At 38.2% G+C, this 20,838-nt stretch overlaps 1 protein-coding gene across 6 annotated transcripts in view; it reads right to left on the bottom strand.

Annotated features, from left to right (window-relative positions):
- The window catches only part of RABGAP1L (RAB GTPase activating protein 1 like), a 657,985-nt gene that overhangs the window by 66,749 nt on the left and 570,398 nt on the right, over positions 1 to 20,838 (bottom strand). For 2 of the 6 annotated variants that reach the window (XM_065936091.1, XM_065936095.1), the window contains exon 2: positions 20,012 to 20,751. The exons of the other annotated variants lie outside the window; for them this stretch is intronic. In XM_065936091.1, the coding sequence (XP_065792163.1) occupies positions 20,012 to 20,122 (111 nt within the window). In that variant the 5' untranslated portion in view covers positions 20,123 to 20,751. The remainder of the gene's footprint in view (positions 1 to 20,011; positions 20,752 to 20,838) is intronic. 6 annotated transcript variants of the gene reach the window in all.

Raw genomic sequence — 20,838 nt, 5'->3', positions numbered from 1 at the left:
TGCTTTTGAACTGTGGTGTTGGAGAAGACTCTTGAGAGTCCCTTGAACTGCAAGGAGATCCAACCAGTCCATCCTAAAGGAGATCAGTCCTGGGTGTTCGTTGGAAGGACTGATGTTGAAGCCGAAACTCCAGTACTTTGGCCACCTGAAGCGAAAAGTTGACTCATTTGAAAAGACCCTGATGCTGGGAAAGATTGAGGGCAAGAGGAGAAGGGGATGACAGGATGAGATGGTTGGATGGCATCACCGACTCAATGGACATGGGTTTGGGTAAACTCCAGGAGTTTGTGATTGATAGAGAGGTCTGGTGTGCTGCAGTTCATGGGATTACAAAGAATCGGACATGACTGAGCAACTGAACTGAACTGATACAGTTAAAAATGGGCAAAGGAGTTGAGTAGACATTTCTCCAGAGACATTTCTCCAGATACATAAATGGCTAATAAGCACGAGTGAGAAATACTCAACATCATTAGTCATCAGAAAGAAATGCAAATTAGAACCACAATGAGATAACCAATTCACATCCATGAGGATGGTTAGAATAAAAATAAAAACAAAATGTCAGAAAAGTGTTAAGAATGTTAGTGAGGCAGTAGAGAAATTAGAACTTTCCTAAGCTGCTGGTAGGAATGCAAAGTCGTTCAGCCCCCATGGAAAGCACCATGGTGGTTCCTCTGCAGGATAATTCTACATTTAACTTTAAAGTATAAAAGTCACTCAGTTGTGTCCAGCTCTTTGCGAGTCCATGGAATTGTCCAGGCCAGAATACTGGAGTGGGTAGTCATTCTCTTCTCCAGAGGATCTTCCCAACCCAGGGATTGAACCCAGGTTTCCTGCATTGCAAGTGGATTCTTTATACCAGCTGAGCCACAAGGGAAGCCCAAGAATACTGGAGTGGGTAGCCTATCCCTTTTCCAACGGATCTTCTCAATCCAAGAATCGAACTGGGGTCTCCTGCATTGCAGGCGGATTCTTTACCAACTGAAGCAATTTCACTCCTAGGTATATACTGAAAAGAATAAAAAACAAGGACTCAAACAGACACTTGTACAGCCATGTTCACTGTAGCATTATTCACAACAGCCAAAATAAGGGAACAATCCACATGTCCAACAACAGATGAAGAGAGAAACAAAATGTGCTCATATAGTATATACATACAACAGGATGTCTTCAGTTATAAAAAGGAACAAAGTTCTAATATCATACAGCATGGATGAACCGCAAAAACATTACAGTAAGTAAGACAAAGGATTAATCTCAAAAATATACAAGCAACTCCTGAAGCTCAATTCCAGAAAAATAAATGACCCAATCAAAAAATGGACCAAAGAACTAAACAGACATTTCTCCAAAGAAGACATACAGATGGCTAACAAACACATGAAAAGATGCTCAACATCACTCATTATCAGAGAAATGCAAATCAAAACCACAATGAGGTACCATTACACGCCAGTCAGGATGGCTGCTATCCAAAAGTCTACAAGCAATAAATGCTGGAGAGGGTGTGGAGAAAAGGGAACCCTCTTACACTGTTGGTGGGAATGCAAACTAGTACAGCCACTATGGAAAACAGTGTGGAGATTTCTTAAAAAACTGGAAATAGAACTGCCATATGACCCAGCAATACCACTTCTGGGCATACACATTGAGGAATCCAGATCTGAAAGAGACACGTGCACCCCAATGTTCATCACAGCACTGTTTATAATAGCCAGAACATGGAAGCAACCTAGATGCCCATCAGCAGACGAATGGGTAAGGAAGCTGTGGTACATATACACCATGGAATATTACTCAGCCGTTAAAAAGAATTCATTTGAATAAGTTCTAATGAGATGGATGAAACTGGAGCCCATTATACAGAGTGAAGTAAGCCAGAAAGATAAAGAACATTACAGTATACTAACACATATATATGGAATTTAGAAAGATGGTAACGATAACCCTATATGCAAAACAGAAAAAGAGACACAGAAGTACAGAACAGACTTTTGAACTCTGTGGGAGAAGGTGAGGGTGGGATGTTTCGAAAGAACAGCATGTATACTATCTATGGTGAAACAGATTACCAGCCCAGGTGGGATGCATGAGTCAAATGCTCGGGCCTGGTGCACTGGGAAGACCCAGAGGAATCGGGTGGAGAGGGAGGTGGGAGGGGGGATCGGGATGGGGAATACGTGTAACTCTATGGCTGATTCATGTCAATGTATGACAAAACCCACTGAAATGTTGTGAAATAATTAGCCTCCAACTAATAAAATAAAATTTTTAAAAAAATAATAATAATAATTAAAAAAAAAAAAGCATTACAGTAAGTAAAATAAGCCAGATAGAAGGACAAATATTCTATGATTCCACTTGTATGAAATACCTAGAATAGGCATTTCACTGAGACACAAAGTAGATTAGAGGTGACGAGGGGTTAGGAGAAAGGAGGGCAATAGGGAAGAACGGCTTAATGAGCAGATATCTGTAATGGGGGGAAGGGGGGAGGTGGGTGAAACTGCTTTAGAAATAAATAGTGGTGAATATAACCAATGCCACAACTGTACACCAAAAAATGACATACCTAAAAATTAGTTTAAAACTTCCAGCATTTCTTCAAAGTCAAGACACCTAGTAGCTTAAATTACTTTTCTTTCTTAATCAAGTATTAGATTATTCAAGTCAGTTATGTGTTCCTCAAAATACGTAATGAATTAAGATTCCAAAATAAAACCCTTGATTATGGAGTCAAAGTTCATATAATTTCACTTCCTAGCTGATGTTGGGATGTCCTCAATATTATCCCTAAGTGACTATATACTGCTTAAACACATGTAGCACTTTACTGGAACACTTACAGGCATTCAGAAGAACTTACTAACCTTCCAGTGAAAGTTCTAATTGTTAGTTTTGTTTTTCCCACTTCTGAGTTGAAATCTGTATCTCTAGCAGCCTATACTCATTAACCATGATTCTGCCTTTTATTCCAACTTCCACACAATAGTCCTTCAGAAATCTGAAGATTATTATTGGACCTTCAATGTTCTGCTATCCCAGCAGCGGAATTGCCCTTTTGATAAGATTTGAAACCAGCCTATCCAGGAGATGGTGAGGGACAAGGAAGCCTGGCATGCTGCAGTCCATGTGGTTGCAAAGAGTCAGAAATGGCTGGACAACTGAACAACGACAACAACACCAGCCTGTACCTTTCATTCTAGCTATATTCCAAGTATTTTAGAATCACGGTATCCATCACTATTATTTCCTTCTCATTATTTTCCACATTTAAAATTTTTTTCCATAATACATCTATATTATCTTTCTGATGACAAAATTCTACTTTAGGGGGAAAAAACCCCACCACATCAGAGGAATCATTAGAGCACTTTCTGTACTCTAAAATACTAAAATATGCTCCATAACAAAATATTCTAATCTGAAAGGAAGAAAAATAGAATCAGAGCAGAACAGATGAAAAATGCTGTGTTACTTCTTCCTAGACATGATACTTTCAGAAGATTTACATGCACATTAGAGATTTTTGATCTGAAATGGTTAACCCAAGACTCTCACTCTAAAGATGAGAAAATTCAAGGGCAGAAAGGTCAAATGCATTGCCACATTTAAATCATTAGCTTAGAGTTTCTGACAGTGCCATAAAATTAAGATCTTCCCTGCTTAAAACCTTGAAACAGCATTCCATCGCCCTGTGCATGAAGTCCAATTTCCTTAACATGGCTATTAAAGCCCACTCTCTTCTCTAGCCTAACTTCAAGCCATTCTTTGCTTCCCTTACCCAACACTCTCTACTCCATTTCTTTACGTTTTCCTGCTCACTCCTGAAACTTAGAATACACTTTCTGCTCTTATTAGAACACCTGACCCCTTCCCCTCATTCTCTTCGGTTGACTAAATCCTCCTTGTCCCTCAGGTCCCCTGACCCCTAACTTAGATCAGTTCGCCCTATGTGTTCCCACAGAGCCTAATCCCTCTGATTTGGACTAGATCTCCCTAAAAATTCCCTTAGGACTCAGGTCTTCCTCTCTCTTCATAAAATTCATAATTTTTTTTGTGATTGCTTAACATCTATTTTGCCAATTAGACTCTAAATCCCGTGGAGGTAGGAACCCCACTTACCTTGCTCTCTTCTGTAAGTGTAGCACTAACTCCACTAACATTACTGGGTGCAAAGTACATAGTTAGTAAAAATTTAGTTTTATTAATACTAAGACTTAAGTTCCCTTTTAATGGCTAAAAACATCTATAAAATGCTACTAACATGCTATACTACATACAATTCTTCTGGATTTGAATCCCACATATTACTCTTTGCCCTACAAAGTTTCATGGACACACTGTTCCCGCTAGACTTTTCTGGGTCCTGAATCTGTCAACCAAAATGCTAGCTATCCACACTGGGCCCTCTATACATTTGATACACAAGCTATCAAAAAATAGATTGTCTTTGTATAATTAAGTACCCTTCATTTAAGATAAATGAAACTGGTGGCTCAGACGGTAAAGCGTCTGCTTGCAATGTGGGAGACCCGGGTTCGATCCCTGGCTCAGGAAGATCCCCTGGAGAAGGAATGGCAACCCACTCCAGTACTCTTGCCTGGAAAATTCCACGGATAGAGGAGCCTGGTGGGCTATATTCCATGGGGTCGCAAAGAGTCAGACACGACTGAGCAATTTCACTTAAGATAATTTTTAGTATAAGTCATTTTTGTACCTGTCCAATCTTCTTCTAAAGTGCCAGTTTCTGGACTATCAAAGTTTTTTTTTTTCCATTACAACAGTAAGTTCACAGACGTATTTGAATAAATAGACTGAAAGACGGCAGCAGTTCCACATTCAAACAATAACTTTCTCATTAGCATATGCCTTCTACACAATTAGGGAAATTCAAAACAGACAAAACTATTAACTGCTTTACTTATTCACTGTAAGCATGCCTGCTAAAGGAAGAATCTTTTCATGTATAGAACTCCGAGTCAAACATGGAGCTTTTAGAATTTAAGTAAGCATGCTTTTGAACTGTGGTGCTGGAGAAGACTCTTGAGAGTCTCTTGGACTGCAAAGAGATCCAACCAGTCCATCCTAAAGGAGATCAGTCCTGGGTGTTCATTAGGACTGATGTTGAAGCTGAAACTCCAATACTTTGGCCACCTGATGCAAAGAGCTGACTCACTGGAAAAGACTCTGATGCTGGGAAAGATTGAGGGCGGGAGGAGAAGGGGAGGACAGAGGATGAGATGGTCGGATGGCATCACTGACACAGTAGACATGGGTTTGGGCAGACTCCAGGAGTTGGTGATGGACAGGGAGGCCTGGCGTGCCACAGTTCATGAGGTCGCAAAGAGTCAGACACGACTGAACTGAACTGAGGCATGTTTACCTTAATAGCCACATACCCGAAAGACAGTGAAAAACAACAGGGCCGATCACTGTTAGAGCAATCATTCACCTTCAAGAAATTAAAGAAACTCTAATTATAGATTTAACGTCTAACTTACCATCTTCCTTAGAAACTGTTTAGGTGTAGAAAAGTTCAGGATTCTGATAATCAAAGGGATATATAATCTCAAGGTTATACAATAACTTATATAATAACTCTAAGTATAGTATTATACTTATAGTATAATAACTAATGAATGAGAACCAAGCAAAATGCCATGTATTTTGTTTTGTTTTGAACGCAAATAAAACATTTTATCACTTTTTTTTTAATGCCACGCATTTTGAATAATGATTAAGAACACTGTCCCAGAGCCAGGGAGCCTGTGTTCAAATTCTGACTTTGCTACTTTCCTGCAGTGTATCCTTGAGCCATCTTCTGAACCCCTGCTTCAGCCTGACCACCTGTAAAATAAGCCTAAAGCTTTGTTGTGAAGGTTAAATGACATAAAAAAAGAGAATAATGAGTTAATTGAATGAAATAAAGTTTAAAAATAATGTGATTCTTTTTATTGCATTATTTTATCACTATTAAGATGAAACCCAGGATATATGTATACCTATGCTGAAGCTGAAACTCCAATACTTTGGCCACCTCATGTGAAGAGTTGACTCATTGGAAAAGACCCTGATGCTGGGAGGGATTGGGGGCAGGAGGAGAAGGGGGTGACAGAGGATGAGATGGCTGGATGGCATCACCGACTCGATGGACATTAGTTTGAGTAAACTCTGGGAGTTGGTGATGGACAGGGAGGCCTGGTGTGCTGCAATTCATGGGGTCGCAAAGAGTCGGACACGACTGAGTGACTGAACTGAACTGATGGCTGATTCATGTTAAGGTTTGACAGAAAGCAAAACTCTGTAAAGTAATTATCTGTCAATTAAAAATAAACAAATAATAAAAGAAGATGAAATATAATACCATGGAACTTGTTATAATACTATAGAACTTGTGGACCCCGAGCCTTACGTTCCTTATTATGTCAATTCCCTTTCATCTTAATTTGTGAGTCTACTAATTTTCTATTCTTACTCTAAGTCTCCTAACATGAAATCTGTGCATAGTCAAGAAAGGAAATTAATTCTTTCCCTTTGTAAGGGTACCAAAGACAAGTACCTTAGAAAAATTCTCTAAAGCTAGGGAAGACCGAGGATCTACACAAGCAGCTGGGCTCTAGAGGTGCTTAGAGAAAGGTGGATCAGTCCAACGGCAGCAGAGCTGTGGTCACCCAGTCCATGTCACACTTGTCCTGCACAGCTGGGCCCTGGCTCCTGCAGCCAGAAGCAAGCTGAAACCTATGGGTTTGGTCTAAACAGGTCACCAGTGAGTGAAATTTTTCAGTATGAATTCACAGTCATTTTATATCATGTTCAATATATTAAAAAAAAAACCTTCTATATAGTTTGAAAGATTGAGTAGGCTGAATGCCTTCATTTCACTCCAGATGGAATTAGTACCTTTATTTTACATGGTTCTTATTTCTGTTTTTCCCTTGAAGATTGCTTAGGGGAGACGTGGTAATTTACTGTGGGATATCAATATCACTACAAATTTGTATATCCTTTAAATATTTTCAGTATTCTTAATTCTGGAAAATTCACAGGACAGTTTCTCTTATTTCTAATTAACAGAAAGGAATAGTTTTCGCTCAGTTATTCCAATTACTTATTTGCCCAATTTTGTAGAATATCTACCATGTTCTGACCTGGCAGGGTTTGAAAAAATGTCCTTGTGTCTTGGCAAGTGTCTGTTAACAAATGATCTCTTTTCTCCCCTGGGTCCAGTGTCAACCTTCTTGCATCAAATGCAGTGTGCTAAATTCCATTTCCATCAATGATTATAGAAGAGTACTCACTTCCTGAAGAAATAGGTAAAAGTCCTTTGTAGGAGAAAAAGGAACTCGTGAGTCCAGCCAACTCAGTCGTGGCCATCTTGGTTAGAGACAAAATATATTCTGGCGTACTGCAGTCTTCTCTCATATCCTCTCTGCACCCTTCCATCATTGGAAAGGCTGGTCCTTCAAAACATTTCATTCATGAGCAAGAGTCGTGGATCCTAAGCTATCCCTTGTTTTTCATATCTTCTTCCAAGAGTTCAAGTCAATGACAAATTAGAGTACACATTTACACATGACATTAATCCTTTAAATGGAAGATACATTTCCTGTCTCTTTAATAAGAAGAAAGCTCAACAGCCTACACCCAAGAGAGAAAGCAATTTGCACCTTTAGGCAAGAGCAATAAAAATGATCACTTCACATGAAGGAGTCAAATTAATGTAAGTGTGAGTGTTAGGTTAGAGGGCATTGCAGAGCTTTTGGGCTTCTAACCAAGTCACCTTTTAACAATTAAGAGATTTTGCTGATTGCAGCATTTATCACATACTATATGAGTTTTACCACTATCTTGGAATATACTGAATTCCAAAACACCAAAATTATTGTCACAATCTACCAGTTTGGAGTTCTCCAACAGATAGTTCAGTAAATGCACCTAGGACCTTCCTCCTCTTCCCCTCATAATTCTTAGGATCTAATCAAGGAGGGAAAAATTATTTGAAGGTATTTTAATGTACTTCCGAAGCATGCACTGGTAGGACACATGCATTTAAAGAGAACAATAGTGACTCGGAAATGATGTTCTCAAATCCTGTTTTCAAAGAACAGCCTGGAAAAGATCTGCCACATACTGTTTCAGTGAACTCTACAAAAGGAAGATCTGGTTACTAAAACTACTAGGATTATAAGAGACCTCCTGAGTATGAACAGTGTACTCCAGCTTTCTGAAACTTAGCAGACATTTTGCATGGCTGATAATTGCTGAGATCCTAATTAGAGAAGTACCTGCCAATGAAATGTCATAAAGAGGAAAAACAACACATGTAATCAGGTTACATGTATACAAACTTAAAGGTTTGTAGAAGATGTTGGAGAAGACTCTTGAGAGTCCCTTGGACTGCAAGGAGATCCAACCAGTCAATCATAAAAGAAATCAGTCCTGAATATTCATTGGAAGGACTGATGCTGAAGCTCCAATACTTTGATCACCTGATGTGAAGAGCCAACTCCCTAGAAAAGATCCTGATGCTTGGAAAGACTGAAGGTAGGAGGAAAAGGGGACAACAAAGGATGAGATGGTTGGATGGCATCACCTACTCAATGGATGTAAGTTTGAACAAGCTCTGGGAGAGTGAAGGACAGGGAAGCCTGGCATGTTGCAGTCCATGGGGTCACAAAGAGTCAGAAACAGTGGAGTGACTGAAAAACAACAAAGGTCCTTAAAGAAAACAAAAATGGTTCTTTGTCTCTAATAGGCACCTATATGTTTAAGATAAGGCCTTCATTTTATATGCTTACATTAACAACTATGCTGTAAATTACCCCTTTTTCTCTTCTCCTTTCTGGGAGAAATAACAACTCTTAACAAGTGGTTGTCTTCTGGAAATCACTGTCTTTTCTAACCTAAATACATATATTGATTCTCTTTCATTGTTTTAAGGACCACAAGAGTTCTTTGGATAGAATTTCTGAGTGGTAAAATTATTAGTAATTTCTGCCTTTTATTATTTATTTATATTTTTCCCAAATTTTATTGTATAATCAACATTATTTTACTCATTAACGATAAAAAACTAAGGTGCAAGATCTTTAGGGAGTAGAGCTATTTGGTATGCTTCCCTTTAAATAAATGATACAAACAGCTATTCTTTCTGTAATATGCATTAATCAACTTTAGTACATCATTTTCCTACTCAAAACCTTCATCTATAGAACGAAAATATCGCTCCCTTAGCATTACACACAAAACCCTCCACGACCAACACCTATTTTCTTACCACTTCCTGGCCTTTCTCTCATATTCTAGCTAGATCAAACAGGATAAAATTCCCAGACAAGCTATTTCTCCTGTGTGCTTCTCAAAGTGCTCCCTCTTCATCTGTAACATCTTTCCTCTCCATATAACGACCTGAAAATTTTCCATTTTTTCTTTAGAATATTAATCAAAAGTTCTCACCTTTAAAAGGGCACAGATATACTCTGCTGGTGGGTGAAATGATACATCTTTGAAGGACAGCAATTTGACTTATATATCAAAATTACAAAATGCACATACCCTTCAACCCAGCGATTCCACCCCCAGGAACTGGATATATGGATATTTTAACACTTTTGTGAAATGACACGCAAAAGGTTATTTACTGCACCAGTTTGTAGCAACAAAATACTGGGAACAACTCTAAATATACATACATTGGGAGCTGGTCAAACATATTACAAAATTCCATACAATGAAATACTATGCATCTATCAACTGCATAAGGAATCCTTGATGTACTGACATAGAAGAATTTCTAACAAATATGGAAAAACAAAGTACAGAAAATGAATGGGATGCCAAAATTTCTGTAAAAAGAGAGAAGAGGAACACACACCAATTTGCTTGTATCTGCATAAAATATTTCTGAAAAAGAACACCACCACTGGGACAACAGGAACAATTTCACTGGACGCTATTTTATATGTATTGAAATTTTAAACCATGTGAATGTACTACTTATTCAAAAGGTAAAACTGTAACAGTTTAAAAATCAATGTGCTAAAAAATGTTCGTATCTTTTGATAGTATCTCTATTTCCCATACTGCCTTTTCCATCAACTCCTTTATTCATTCATGAGAACACCAGACTGCAGATATTCTGTGCCAAGTGAAGAGAAATAAAAACAACCTGCAAGGTACAACTCAGGGAAGCAGAGAGAATATTCATTTCAGTGAGGCCCCGGGTACACACACAATGTGACAGGCACGCCAAGGAAAGGCTCTCTTCCAGATTAGACTGTTGTCTCTTTGAAGACAGCTTAAAGGTTAACACAGGGCATTGCCCGTAGGAGGTATGCATGTTCAATGAATCACTGAATAAGCTAAAGAAATAAGCAATGCATTATTTTTTTAAACAGTTAAAAACTATTATTTAACTATTCAACTAGTGTGTGTGTGAAAGTCGCTCACTCGTGTCTGACTTGTTGCGACCCAATGGACTGTAGCCTGCCAGATTTCTCTGTCCATGGAATTCTCCAGGCAAGAATACTGGAGTGGGTAGCCTTTCCCTTTTCCAAGGGATCTTCCCAACCCAGGGATCGAACCCATGTCTCCTGCATTGCAGGCGGATTCTTTACCATCTGAGCCACCAGGGAAGCCCATTCAACTAGACTCTAATTAATTCTACAGTAAATTTTACAAGAATTTAGTATGAAGCTCTAAGGATAAAAAGATTTTGAAATAACCTTTCCTATCTTATGAAGGTATCCAATCATTTAGAGAATCCCTTGGACTGCAAGGAGATCAAACCAGTCAGTCATAAAAGAAATCAGTCCTAAATATTCATTGGAAGGATTTACACTTAAGCTAAAGCTCTAATACTTTGGCCACCTGATGCAAAGAACTAATTCACTGGAAGAGACCCTGATACTGGGAAAGATTGAAGGCAGGAGGAAAAGGGGATGACAGAGGATGAGATGGTTGGATGGCACCACTGACTCAATGGACATGAGTTTGAGCAAGCTCCAGGAGCTGGTGATGGACAAGGAAGCCTGGCGTGTTGCCTGGCGTCCACGGTGTTACGAAGAGTTGGACATGACAGAGCGACTGAACTGAATCATTACAAACATTATCCACCGCAGACCAAGATTACACATATGCTTCTTTTACACATACACACTTCTTTTTCCCCCCAATACTATCGATTAACTATGTACAGAGAGCATATAAAGCACCAGGCACAATGCTGGGCTAGCGATATGGTGGTACACAAAACCAGACACAGCCCTGTTCTCACGGAGGTTATGGGTTAGTGAGAGACCAGTCAAACAATCACACAAGTTTCACAAGTGTTTTTAAGAGCAGGCTCATTGGAAAAGATCCATAAGCTTGGAAAGATTGAGGGCAGGAGGAGAACGGGGGTGACAGAGGATGAGACGGTTGAATGGCATCATCGACTCAATGGACGTGAATTTGAGCAAACTCTGGGAGATAGTGAAGGACAGGGAAGCCTGGCGTGCTGCAGTCCATGGGGTCACAAAGAGCTGGACATGATTGAGCAACAGAACAACAAAGGAGAAGAGAGAAACTGCCAGGCATAGTCAAATTTCTCCAAGACAGTCATAAGGAAAGGAAAAGTTACCTAAAGCCTTCATGTCTCAGAAAATGTAAGTTAAATGTTATGTTAGGGGGGACTTCCATGGGAGTGCAGTGGTTAAGATGCTGCATTTCCACTGCAGGGGACAGGGACTCGATCCCTTGTCAGGGAACTAAGATGGCACATGCAGCGCAGGGGGCCCTAAAAAAAGAATTTCTTTTTAAAATGCTATGTTAGGAAATTGTGGACAGAATACAATGTCTTTGACCTTAGATAGAAAAATATCTATATTTTCCTGAACCTCTGAAGCTAACCTCTGAAATCAAAGTTATGAATATAGATAATAATCTACTGTAGTATTTGTGACTTTGTTAACATATCAAGCTCTGTACCACTTTGGGGCTTTCTCTCAGAGGTTTCCTCTGCCCGAGCCATTCTTTTTTCCCTTATTTTCCCTTGGATGGCATTCAGGTCTCAAATGACACCAGTGAGGCACTCACTGATTACCCAGCATAAAGCCTCCAATTAAACAATTTAATTACATCATTCCATTTTAAGTCTCCGCATAATACTTATCACTGGCTGACAAGTGTTATCATTAGCTAATATTCATGTCTTACCTCTCCAAATAATATAAGATTTGCAACTGATACAGGTCTTTCTACCTCACACCTAGATTCCCAGGGCCAAAAATACAGCACAGCACACAGGAGTAGATCAATGAATATTTTTAGTTAAGTATTAAACTGAATGCAAATATGGGTGCTAAAAGAAATAAAAAACTAGAATAAGATTTTTCAGTCATTGTGGACAAGCTATGATTTTACAAAACAAAAACTAGGTATTATATATTTCATGTCAATTGCTCCTATAACAACTCCAAAAAAGATATTTTGAATTAACTCACAAATCAATCCCACTCCCAGAATCAAGTATAGAAGATAACTTCTCAACATCTGAAACAGGATCTCTAACGATTATCATAGCAGCTGGTTCAATCATTTCATATTTAATAGTAACACAACCTAAGTGAGCTTTAGAAAGTGAATTTATTAAGTTCTGCTAAATGTTAATCTCTTATTTCAAGACTGTGTAAAGGAAGAATCAGTTTGGAATTATATTAATCTATACACATATACCTCTTACTATGTGCTGGGTATTCTTAAATGCTTTAATGTATTAACTGATTTAATCCTATAAGATACTTCTAACATGCTTCCAATTCACAGATGAGAGAAAGGAAACTCAGAGAGGTCAAGTAACCTGCCCCAAGTAAATGAGCTAATTGGTGGTGAAGTGGAATTTGACCCAGACACTTTGGTTCTTGGGCTCATCTCTAGACTATGTTACCTCCCCTGTCACTCAGATTCGCTCTGAAGAATCTAGAGGTGTGATTAATGGGTAACAACTTAACTCTGCAAATGACAGAACTATAAGTCTGAATGCTGTATGGCGGCTACCTTCTGCAATGGGAATGAAAAAGCAAAGAACTTGGGGAAAGAGATGAAGTAGATGCAAAGAGACAAGCTCATTAGATGGCAAGAGATAATGGAAAACGTTTGTCACTACCAGCTATGCTGAACTCTTGCTCTTGTGTTTAAAGGAACATCCCCTAGCGCCCACATGATAAATTCTGCTTCTTGTTTAAGATAGCTCAAGATTTTATTACCTGCAACTGTAACAATCTCAACTTATATCAAAACTGATAAACCAAATGAGTGAGGATATGGCTTCCTGTGTTAAACTGCAGATGATGAAATACTACCAAAATATGTTCACTGAAATAACAATCAGAATGTAAAATATTCTGATAATATCATTTAAAAATATGGATGAGTCAATAGCTTTATTCTAATCAATATTTTTGTATACAGAATGAGGATTGAGAAGCAACTACTGATTTCATTCTTTTCTCCATCTCTGGTACAAGGAATTGCTCTAAATTTTTTTTCTTTTTAATTTGGCATGTGAGATGAAATTTATGTGCCAACCTGATAAGGAGGAAGTCATTTCAGAAAGCTCACCCTCATCTCCCAGTTATACAACAGAAACTGTAGCTCCCTAAAGACCTCCCTTCTTTCCCTGGTGCAGAGCTGCTATGCTGGTATCTGTCTGCTAGGAACATTATATCCAGTGCTAATCGAGTATAAACATGTGCTAGTCTGGGTAAAAAGCTTTTGTTAATGGACAAACCACTGAACAATCAAGTCTCTTACAGTGATGCTATGATCTAGAATTTCTAGATGTGGAACACAAGAAAGCCAAAATGGGTTTTCTCCATCTTTTCTCCATTACATGTCTTAATATCCAACTTTCCTATTTAAGCTGACAATAGTAACAATCTTTCCAATTTTAATTTTATAAGGTGGAAAGTTTACATGACAGTAATTTGCAATTTATCTCAATCATTTACTCTTTGTGTATAGATCAGCTGCTGCTGCTTCCTAAGTAATTCTACTGTACCTATCCACTACAAGAACTGAGCATTGTGCCTGGGTGAATTTCTTTATTTACACTTCTGCTGCTGAAGTGTCAAGAAGTCCAGACTCTTGTCAATTCTTTTTATCTGCTGTAATGACCTTTAAATTTTTCTCCATGGGCAAGGTGGTGCCTGTCAATCTGTTACTGCCCATTCCTGCAATAATTGATGTATCTACTCAACAGATGGTCTCACCCATATAAATCCCTACAATTGATGCCACATTGCCTTCTCACCATCCTGAGGTTCAAACCTAAGCTCTTCTACAGCAGGGGTCCCCAGCCTCTGGGATCTAAAGCTTGATGATCTGAGGTGGAGCTGATGTAATAATAACAGAAATGAAGTACACAATAAATCTAATGTACTTGAACTACCCCCAAACCATCCCCTACATCCTGTCTGATAAAACAGGTCCCTGGTGTCAAAAAGGTTGGGGACCACTGTTCTGTACCATCTTCATGGCAAAGACTTCAAGTTTTCTATAAGACTGATGTCCTAATAGTGACCCCCTACCAAACAAAGCAATTTACTAGGGTAACCCAACTAGTACATTTGTCCACCCCTTGCCTTCTTCCATGGGCTTCCCTGGTGGCTCAGTGGTAAAGAACTGCCTGCCAATGCAGGAGATGTGGGTTTGATCCCTGAGTCAGGAAGATCCCCTGGAGAAGGAAGTGGCAACCCACTCCAGTATCCTTGCCTGGGAAAACTCATGGACAGAGGAGCCTGGCAGGCTTCAGTCCATGGGGTCGCAAAGAGTTGGACACAACTTTTCAACTAAACAACAACAATGCCTTCTTCCACATCCCTATGATGCCTTATCTACTCACCATGCTCATCCTTTAGGCTTTCTTCAGGCAGTTACAAGGGGAGACAATTAGAGCTTTCACTCCTAAATGCTTTTATTTAATCCCTGAAATAACCAAGTAATGTAATCCTACTATATCCCTCATTCAGATGCTTAGAGAAACTAAGTAATTTTCCAGTAAGCAGCAGATGTAAAACTTGAACTGGGAACCTTATAACCTTAAAGCCTCTGAAATAGTTAATCCCTCAGCCTTTGCACAAGCTGTTTTCACCCGGTTTAGAGAGGCCCTACTACTTACCACTCGCTGGCAAACAACTGATCAGCCTTCAAAGCTTCAATTAATTGCTTCCATCCCCTTTGGAATTTTGCCTCCACACTGAGTAACTATTCTCTACTTCATTCTATTCGATAACAGTAAATATCACCCCCATAAATATTGATTTTGTTTGTCTCTTTTATTTTAATATGAGATCTTTGGGTAAAGGATATTCTATTCATACCCAGCATACTGCAGTAATCCCAAAATGTTTATAACATTACATACTGGCTAAAACAACGTTCCCTTCATTATAGATTAAAAAGTTGAAATAAAACATTTAACCTGAAATACACAAGCTTGACAGACTATGCATTGGTTACTAGGTTTATTCATTTTTAAACATTAAATCATAAATTCTGAATTTAAATACATATTCAAAGCTTCCTTCTGGAATGCATAACAAATGTAACAGGTGTGATCTTTTCCCTTTATTTACACTAGTCAAGTATAAAAATAATTAGAAACGGTGGACGTGGTAGAGAAGAACACTGGTGGTTCCACTAGGAGACAGAAGGCCCTGACTGAGGAAAACTTAAGAGTCTCCCTCCTTCGGTTGTTATTACTGGTTGTTATCATTCCTGTGTGAGCACCTTGCAATAAGCGGAGGATGAGGAAATGGGTGCAATTTTGTCTCAAAATGAAAGAGTTAACTGCAGCCAATGAACAACAAAAAGAAAACTAAGCTGTTGGATTTAAGGAAAGGCAAGAATACTGTGTCCAATGAGGTAGCTTTCTCAATGCTTCTGAGTCATTTTGATTAGACTGGATTTTCACCTTACATACAAACTTATTTATGCTGTAATTTACAAGTTCCTAAGTTCTAATACCACCCTTATGGCAGAAAGTGAAGAGGAACTAAAAAGCCTCTTGATGAAAGTGAAAGAGGAGAGTGAAAAAGTTGGCTTAAAGCCCAACATTCAGAAAACTAAGATCATGGCATCTGGTCCCATCACTTCATGGCAAATAGATGGGGAAACAGTGGAAGCACTGTCAAACTTTTTTTTTGGTGCTCCAAAATCACTGCAGATGGTGACTGCAGCCATGAAATTAAAAGATGCTTATTCCTTGGAAGGAAAGTTATGACCAACCTAGATAGCATATTAAAAAGCAGAGACATTACTTTGCCAACAAAGGTCCATCTAGTCAAGGCTATGGTTTTTCCAGTGGTCATGTATGGATGTGAGAGTTGGACTGTGAAGAAAGCTGAGTGCCGAAAAATTGATGCTTTCGAACTGTGGTATTGGAGAAGACTTGAGAGTCCCTTGGACTGCAAGGAGATCCAACCAGTCCATCCTAAAGGAGATCAATCCTGGGTGTTCATTGGAAGGACTGATGCTGAAGCTGAAACTCCAATACTTTGGCCACCTCATGTGAAGAGTTGACTCACTGGAAAATAACCTGATGCTGGGAGGGCTTGGGGGCAGGAGGAGAAGGGGACGACAGAGGATGAGATGGCTGGATGGCATCACCGACTCGATGGACATGAGTTTGAGTAATCTCCAGGAGTTTGTGATGGACAGGGAGGCCTGGCGTGCTGTGATTCATGGGGTTGCAAAGAGTCGGACACGACTGAACGACTGAACTGAATTGAAGTTCTAATAATCGTGACTCTAGGCTTTTGTTTAGCTTATCTTAGCAACTACAGTATTGATGTGTATAACCTTATGTTGTGTGTGTGTATGAATAATCTGGATGATAAAAGAGAGATTATACCTGACTTCCTTATCCTTTTTTCTTATCTGTTTTATCAAAAGGGCCTATATAAAGGGATCTGTGATTTTCTTCATTATCATTCATTTTTAAAGGATCAACAGGATACAGCCATATTTTCAGTGTGAATCAAGACATTTCTGAAATCAATGGTTGTGCATAACTATCTTTAAAACAAATATAACAGAGCAGGAAAAAAAAACTGAATATCACATGTAGTAACAGTAAGTATGGTTTAGTCAAATTTTCTTTCGGTCTTGTGTGTACAATGTCAGGAGATGTATTTTTCACCGTGTCCCCATCAAAGATGTCAGAAAGCCACAGAGTTACTTATGAACAAGAAAAGATTCAGTGTCCACATCGAAACCACTGTACTTAATGGCATTACTACCATTTAAGGAATCAAGATAACTCTCATTATGAAACAAAGTCCAATTACAGAAAGATATTAATTAATCCTATACTAGGAAAGTTTCTAAATACCCTTATAAAAGTCAACCTGAACCCAGGGGATTTTATATGTTAGCAAGAATGTAATTTGCTTTACAGTGCAGTAATAAATCACATTGAGAAGCAATTTACTTTATACTGTGGAAAACCTGAGTATTTATCTCTTTCATGCGATTTTTTCAAGGATTCATCTCGGACAAAGCAGAAAACTCAATATGGAATCAAAAGCAAATAATAAATACTTTATCTTACCACAATTTTAGTATAACTTTCCCAGACAAACTAAAACCAAACTATCACTTCCAAAAGATGATACCAGTAAATAAACTCTTTCAAATTTCAAACCCAATAAAAAGAACTAAGATGAACTAAGAATCTCCAGCATGTTCTGTAATCAATTTAACATCCTAACATTTATACTATTTAAAAGTTCGGTGTATAGAGCTATATTTTGTGTCTTTATCATGCCTCTGAGATTTTCCATGCTAGTGACCAAATTTCATGTCAAATAAGCTCCTGGGCTAAATCCCCTTAGGGGGAGCTGGAATTGCATCAAGGCATAATATACATCAATATGCAGAATATGGGAGAGTGCTTCCGGGTAAGCACATCAATAGCCATTCATTCATTCATTTTCTCTCTTCCTGTCTCTCTGTACGTGTATAAGCACACATCCCAAGTGTCTTATATTTATTGAGTATATGAGGCTCCCCATAACCTGGTCACTGCCTACCTCTTCCGCATCTTCTGCCCTCTACATTGGGTTACTGTACATCTCTGTTTTTGTTCTTCTCCCCTTTGACCTGTAAAATTCCTACACATTTTTGAAGATTCAGGTCAGATCCCTTAAAAGGACCTTGATAGGACCATTAGAAAACAGTGAAACAGAATTTTGAATTTTCTGGATAAGTGTTCATGATGGAATATTATAAAATTAATGGCTAAAATGAAGCTTAAAGATTACTCACAACTGTGAACTAACCTATCCTGACTTGGTATATATACATATTTATGGTTAACTAAGGATTGACAATAATCTCCATATAATACATATAATTATAAAAATAGAAATTATGTATATTAAACAGGAAAATAATGCAATAGGCTGGATATTTTTGTACAAATGAACAACAAAAGTATATTATGGTTTTGTTTTTGCTTTGCTTTTTTGGTCTAGCTCATTCTTTTAAACTGTAGCTATAAAACATTTACAAAAGGAGAAAGTATAATGAATTCCTATGTACTCCTCTTCTGTTTCAACAACTATCAACACCTATTCATTTAGTTTTACCCACATCACCAACCTCTTTACTGGACCATTTTGAATCTTTGCAGACATTAACTATCCTTACCTATCTTGTTTATCATCATTAACTATATCCATATATCTCTCTAAATCATCATTTTAAACACAATCAAAATATTACTGCACACACACAAACTGAGTACTTCTCAGTATTACTAAATATCTAATTAGTGGTCAAATTTTCCCTGATTACCTTATAGATTTTTTTTTACAGTGTCATCAGTACACCGAAACAAGGTCAGTATACTACATCAAGCTGATATTACCCTTAAGCCTTTGAAAATTAACCTATGAGTTACCCCTCCACCTTTTTTTTTTTAATTACAATATACTGTCTGAAGAAATTGCCACATTGTGTTAAGGTTCCTATGTCTTAGAATAGAGAATTATGGTTTCATACTAGTAAGATGGTGGCTCAATGGTAAAAGAATTCACCTGCAAATCAGCAGACACAGGAGACACAGGTTTGATCCCTGGGTCGGGAGACCCCCTGAAGGAGGAAATGGCAACCCACTCCAGTATTCTTGCCGGGGAAATCCTATGGACAGAGGAGCCTGGCGGGCTATAGTCCATGGGGTCACAAGATTCGGACACAACTTAGTGACTAAACAAAAACAACTAGTAAGAAAATCGTTATTATTGCTCATTCTGTTGCTTATGATGAGTACTACTGAATAGAAGAGGTCACGATGACAACAGTCAGGAAAGTATGTTTAAAAGATACGGATCAATGACAGACATAAGGATGACATTTACACAGAAGAAACAAACATTTGCAAGGACTTTGTTTTTCTATTATGCCAGGACATGCAAACTAAGACTCTTGGAGAATGGTTTAAAAAAAAGGTTACAAATTTAAATCCCAACTAAAATTATATTTGTAATGGTTCCTAGTAATAATGTAAAGACTGAAAGTTATTTGATTTTTAGATAGTTCAATTCTTAATGTCTCTGTTATGGCCCACTGGTAAAAACGCTCCACTTCAGAAATACTGAATTATATATGTGTAAATGTACAGGTAGCCCTCACCTAATAACCATATATGTACATACAAGGCAAACACATGGGAGAATATTATGTTTGGCATTATAAAACTTCTTTCAACCTCACTACATAAAAAAGCATTAACCTAAGTTTTACTTCTGGGACACCTTAAATGTACTACTAAGGTATAATAGTGTTTACTTATATAAATAAAACCATGAAAACCTGTAGACCATGTTGCAGCTGTAACAATGTCAACAGCAATACTTCTATTTTAATTCCTAGGAAGTTATGCCTCAACTGCTACACGAGTACAACTATCATATTAGAAAAGAAATAACAGCCCGAGAAGAATGTGCAAGGCCCCACCTACCATAGACCTGGGCTTGCTGATGGCCACCAGACTAGTGAGGAAGTCTTCGTCGTGCAGCTGGCTGAAAACATGGGCGTCATAGGCTACCATAATGGAGATTTCTTCCATCATCTTGCCAGCTGGTCTTCCCACAGCAGCAGCTGCTGTCCCAGCTCCAGACCAGACTACCCAGGGGAAAATCCTATTGCAGCTTGGTGCCAATGCACACACCCACCTGAGTTTGAGGGGGTGGAGTGTCAAAAATCCAGAGAAGGGGAAAAAAAAAAAGCAGCTGCTATCATAGGCTTGTCTAGAAATTCACCCCCAGTAGAAAACTGAGCGAGGTCTCTTTATCTACGGAGGAAGTATATACTATAAACACCTTCTGCATTCTTAACAGAGCAGCTGGAAAATTTAGTTTTTGGAAATCTTCTTTAAACTTCAAAAAAGTCTCCTAACTGGAAATATCCTAGAGCAAAAATGGGGGGGAAAAAAAAAAAGGAAACCAAAAACCACAAAAATTGATGTTATGTTCTCGAGAATTTTTTTAAGTTTATCTTCTTACTTCAGTATTACTTATATCAAGATTTGTCTTCTTGGAGAAGATGTAGATTTTCTTACTGCTTATTTGTTTCACGTTCACAGAAAATAAATAGATGGTAACATTTAATTTTTCAGAATTTATAGAATTCTTGGTGTAATTAAAAATTATCTCAAGAAGCATGAAAAAAAAAAAGGTTCCTTTTCCCCTCTGAGTATTTCTGTTAAAAACAAAAAGTACCAAAATATAAAAATGAAACAGACTGCAATATCAGTTAATAACCATTTCCTCTTCTCCCATTAAAAAA

This window comes from Muntiacus reevesi, chromosome 5 (assembly GCF_963930625.1).
Source record: "Muntiacus reevesi chromosome 5, mMunRee1.1, whole genome shotgun sequence".
In the NCBI taxonomy this organism is placed as follows: domain Eukaryota; kingdom Metazoa; phylum Chordata; class Mammalia; order Artiodactyla; family Cervidae; genus Muntiacus; species Muntiacus reevesi.
This window is presented reverse-complemented; position numbering and strand designations above follow the sequence as displayed.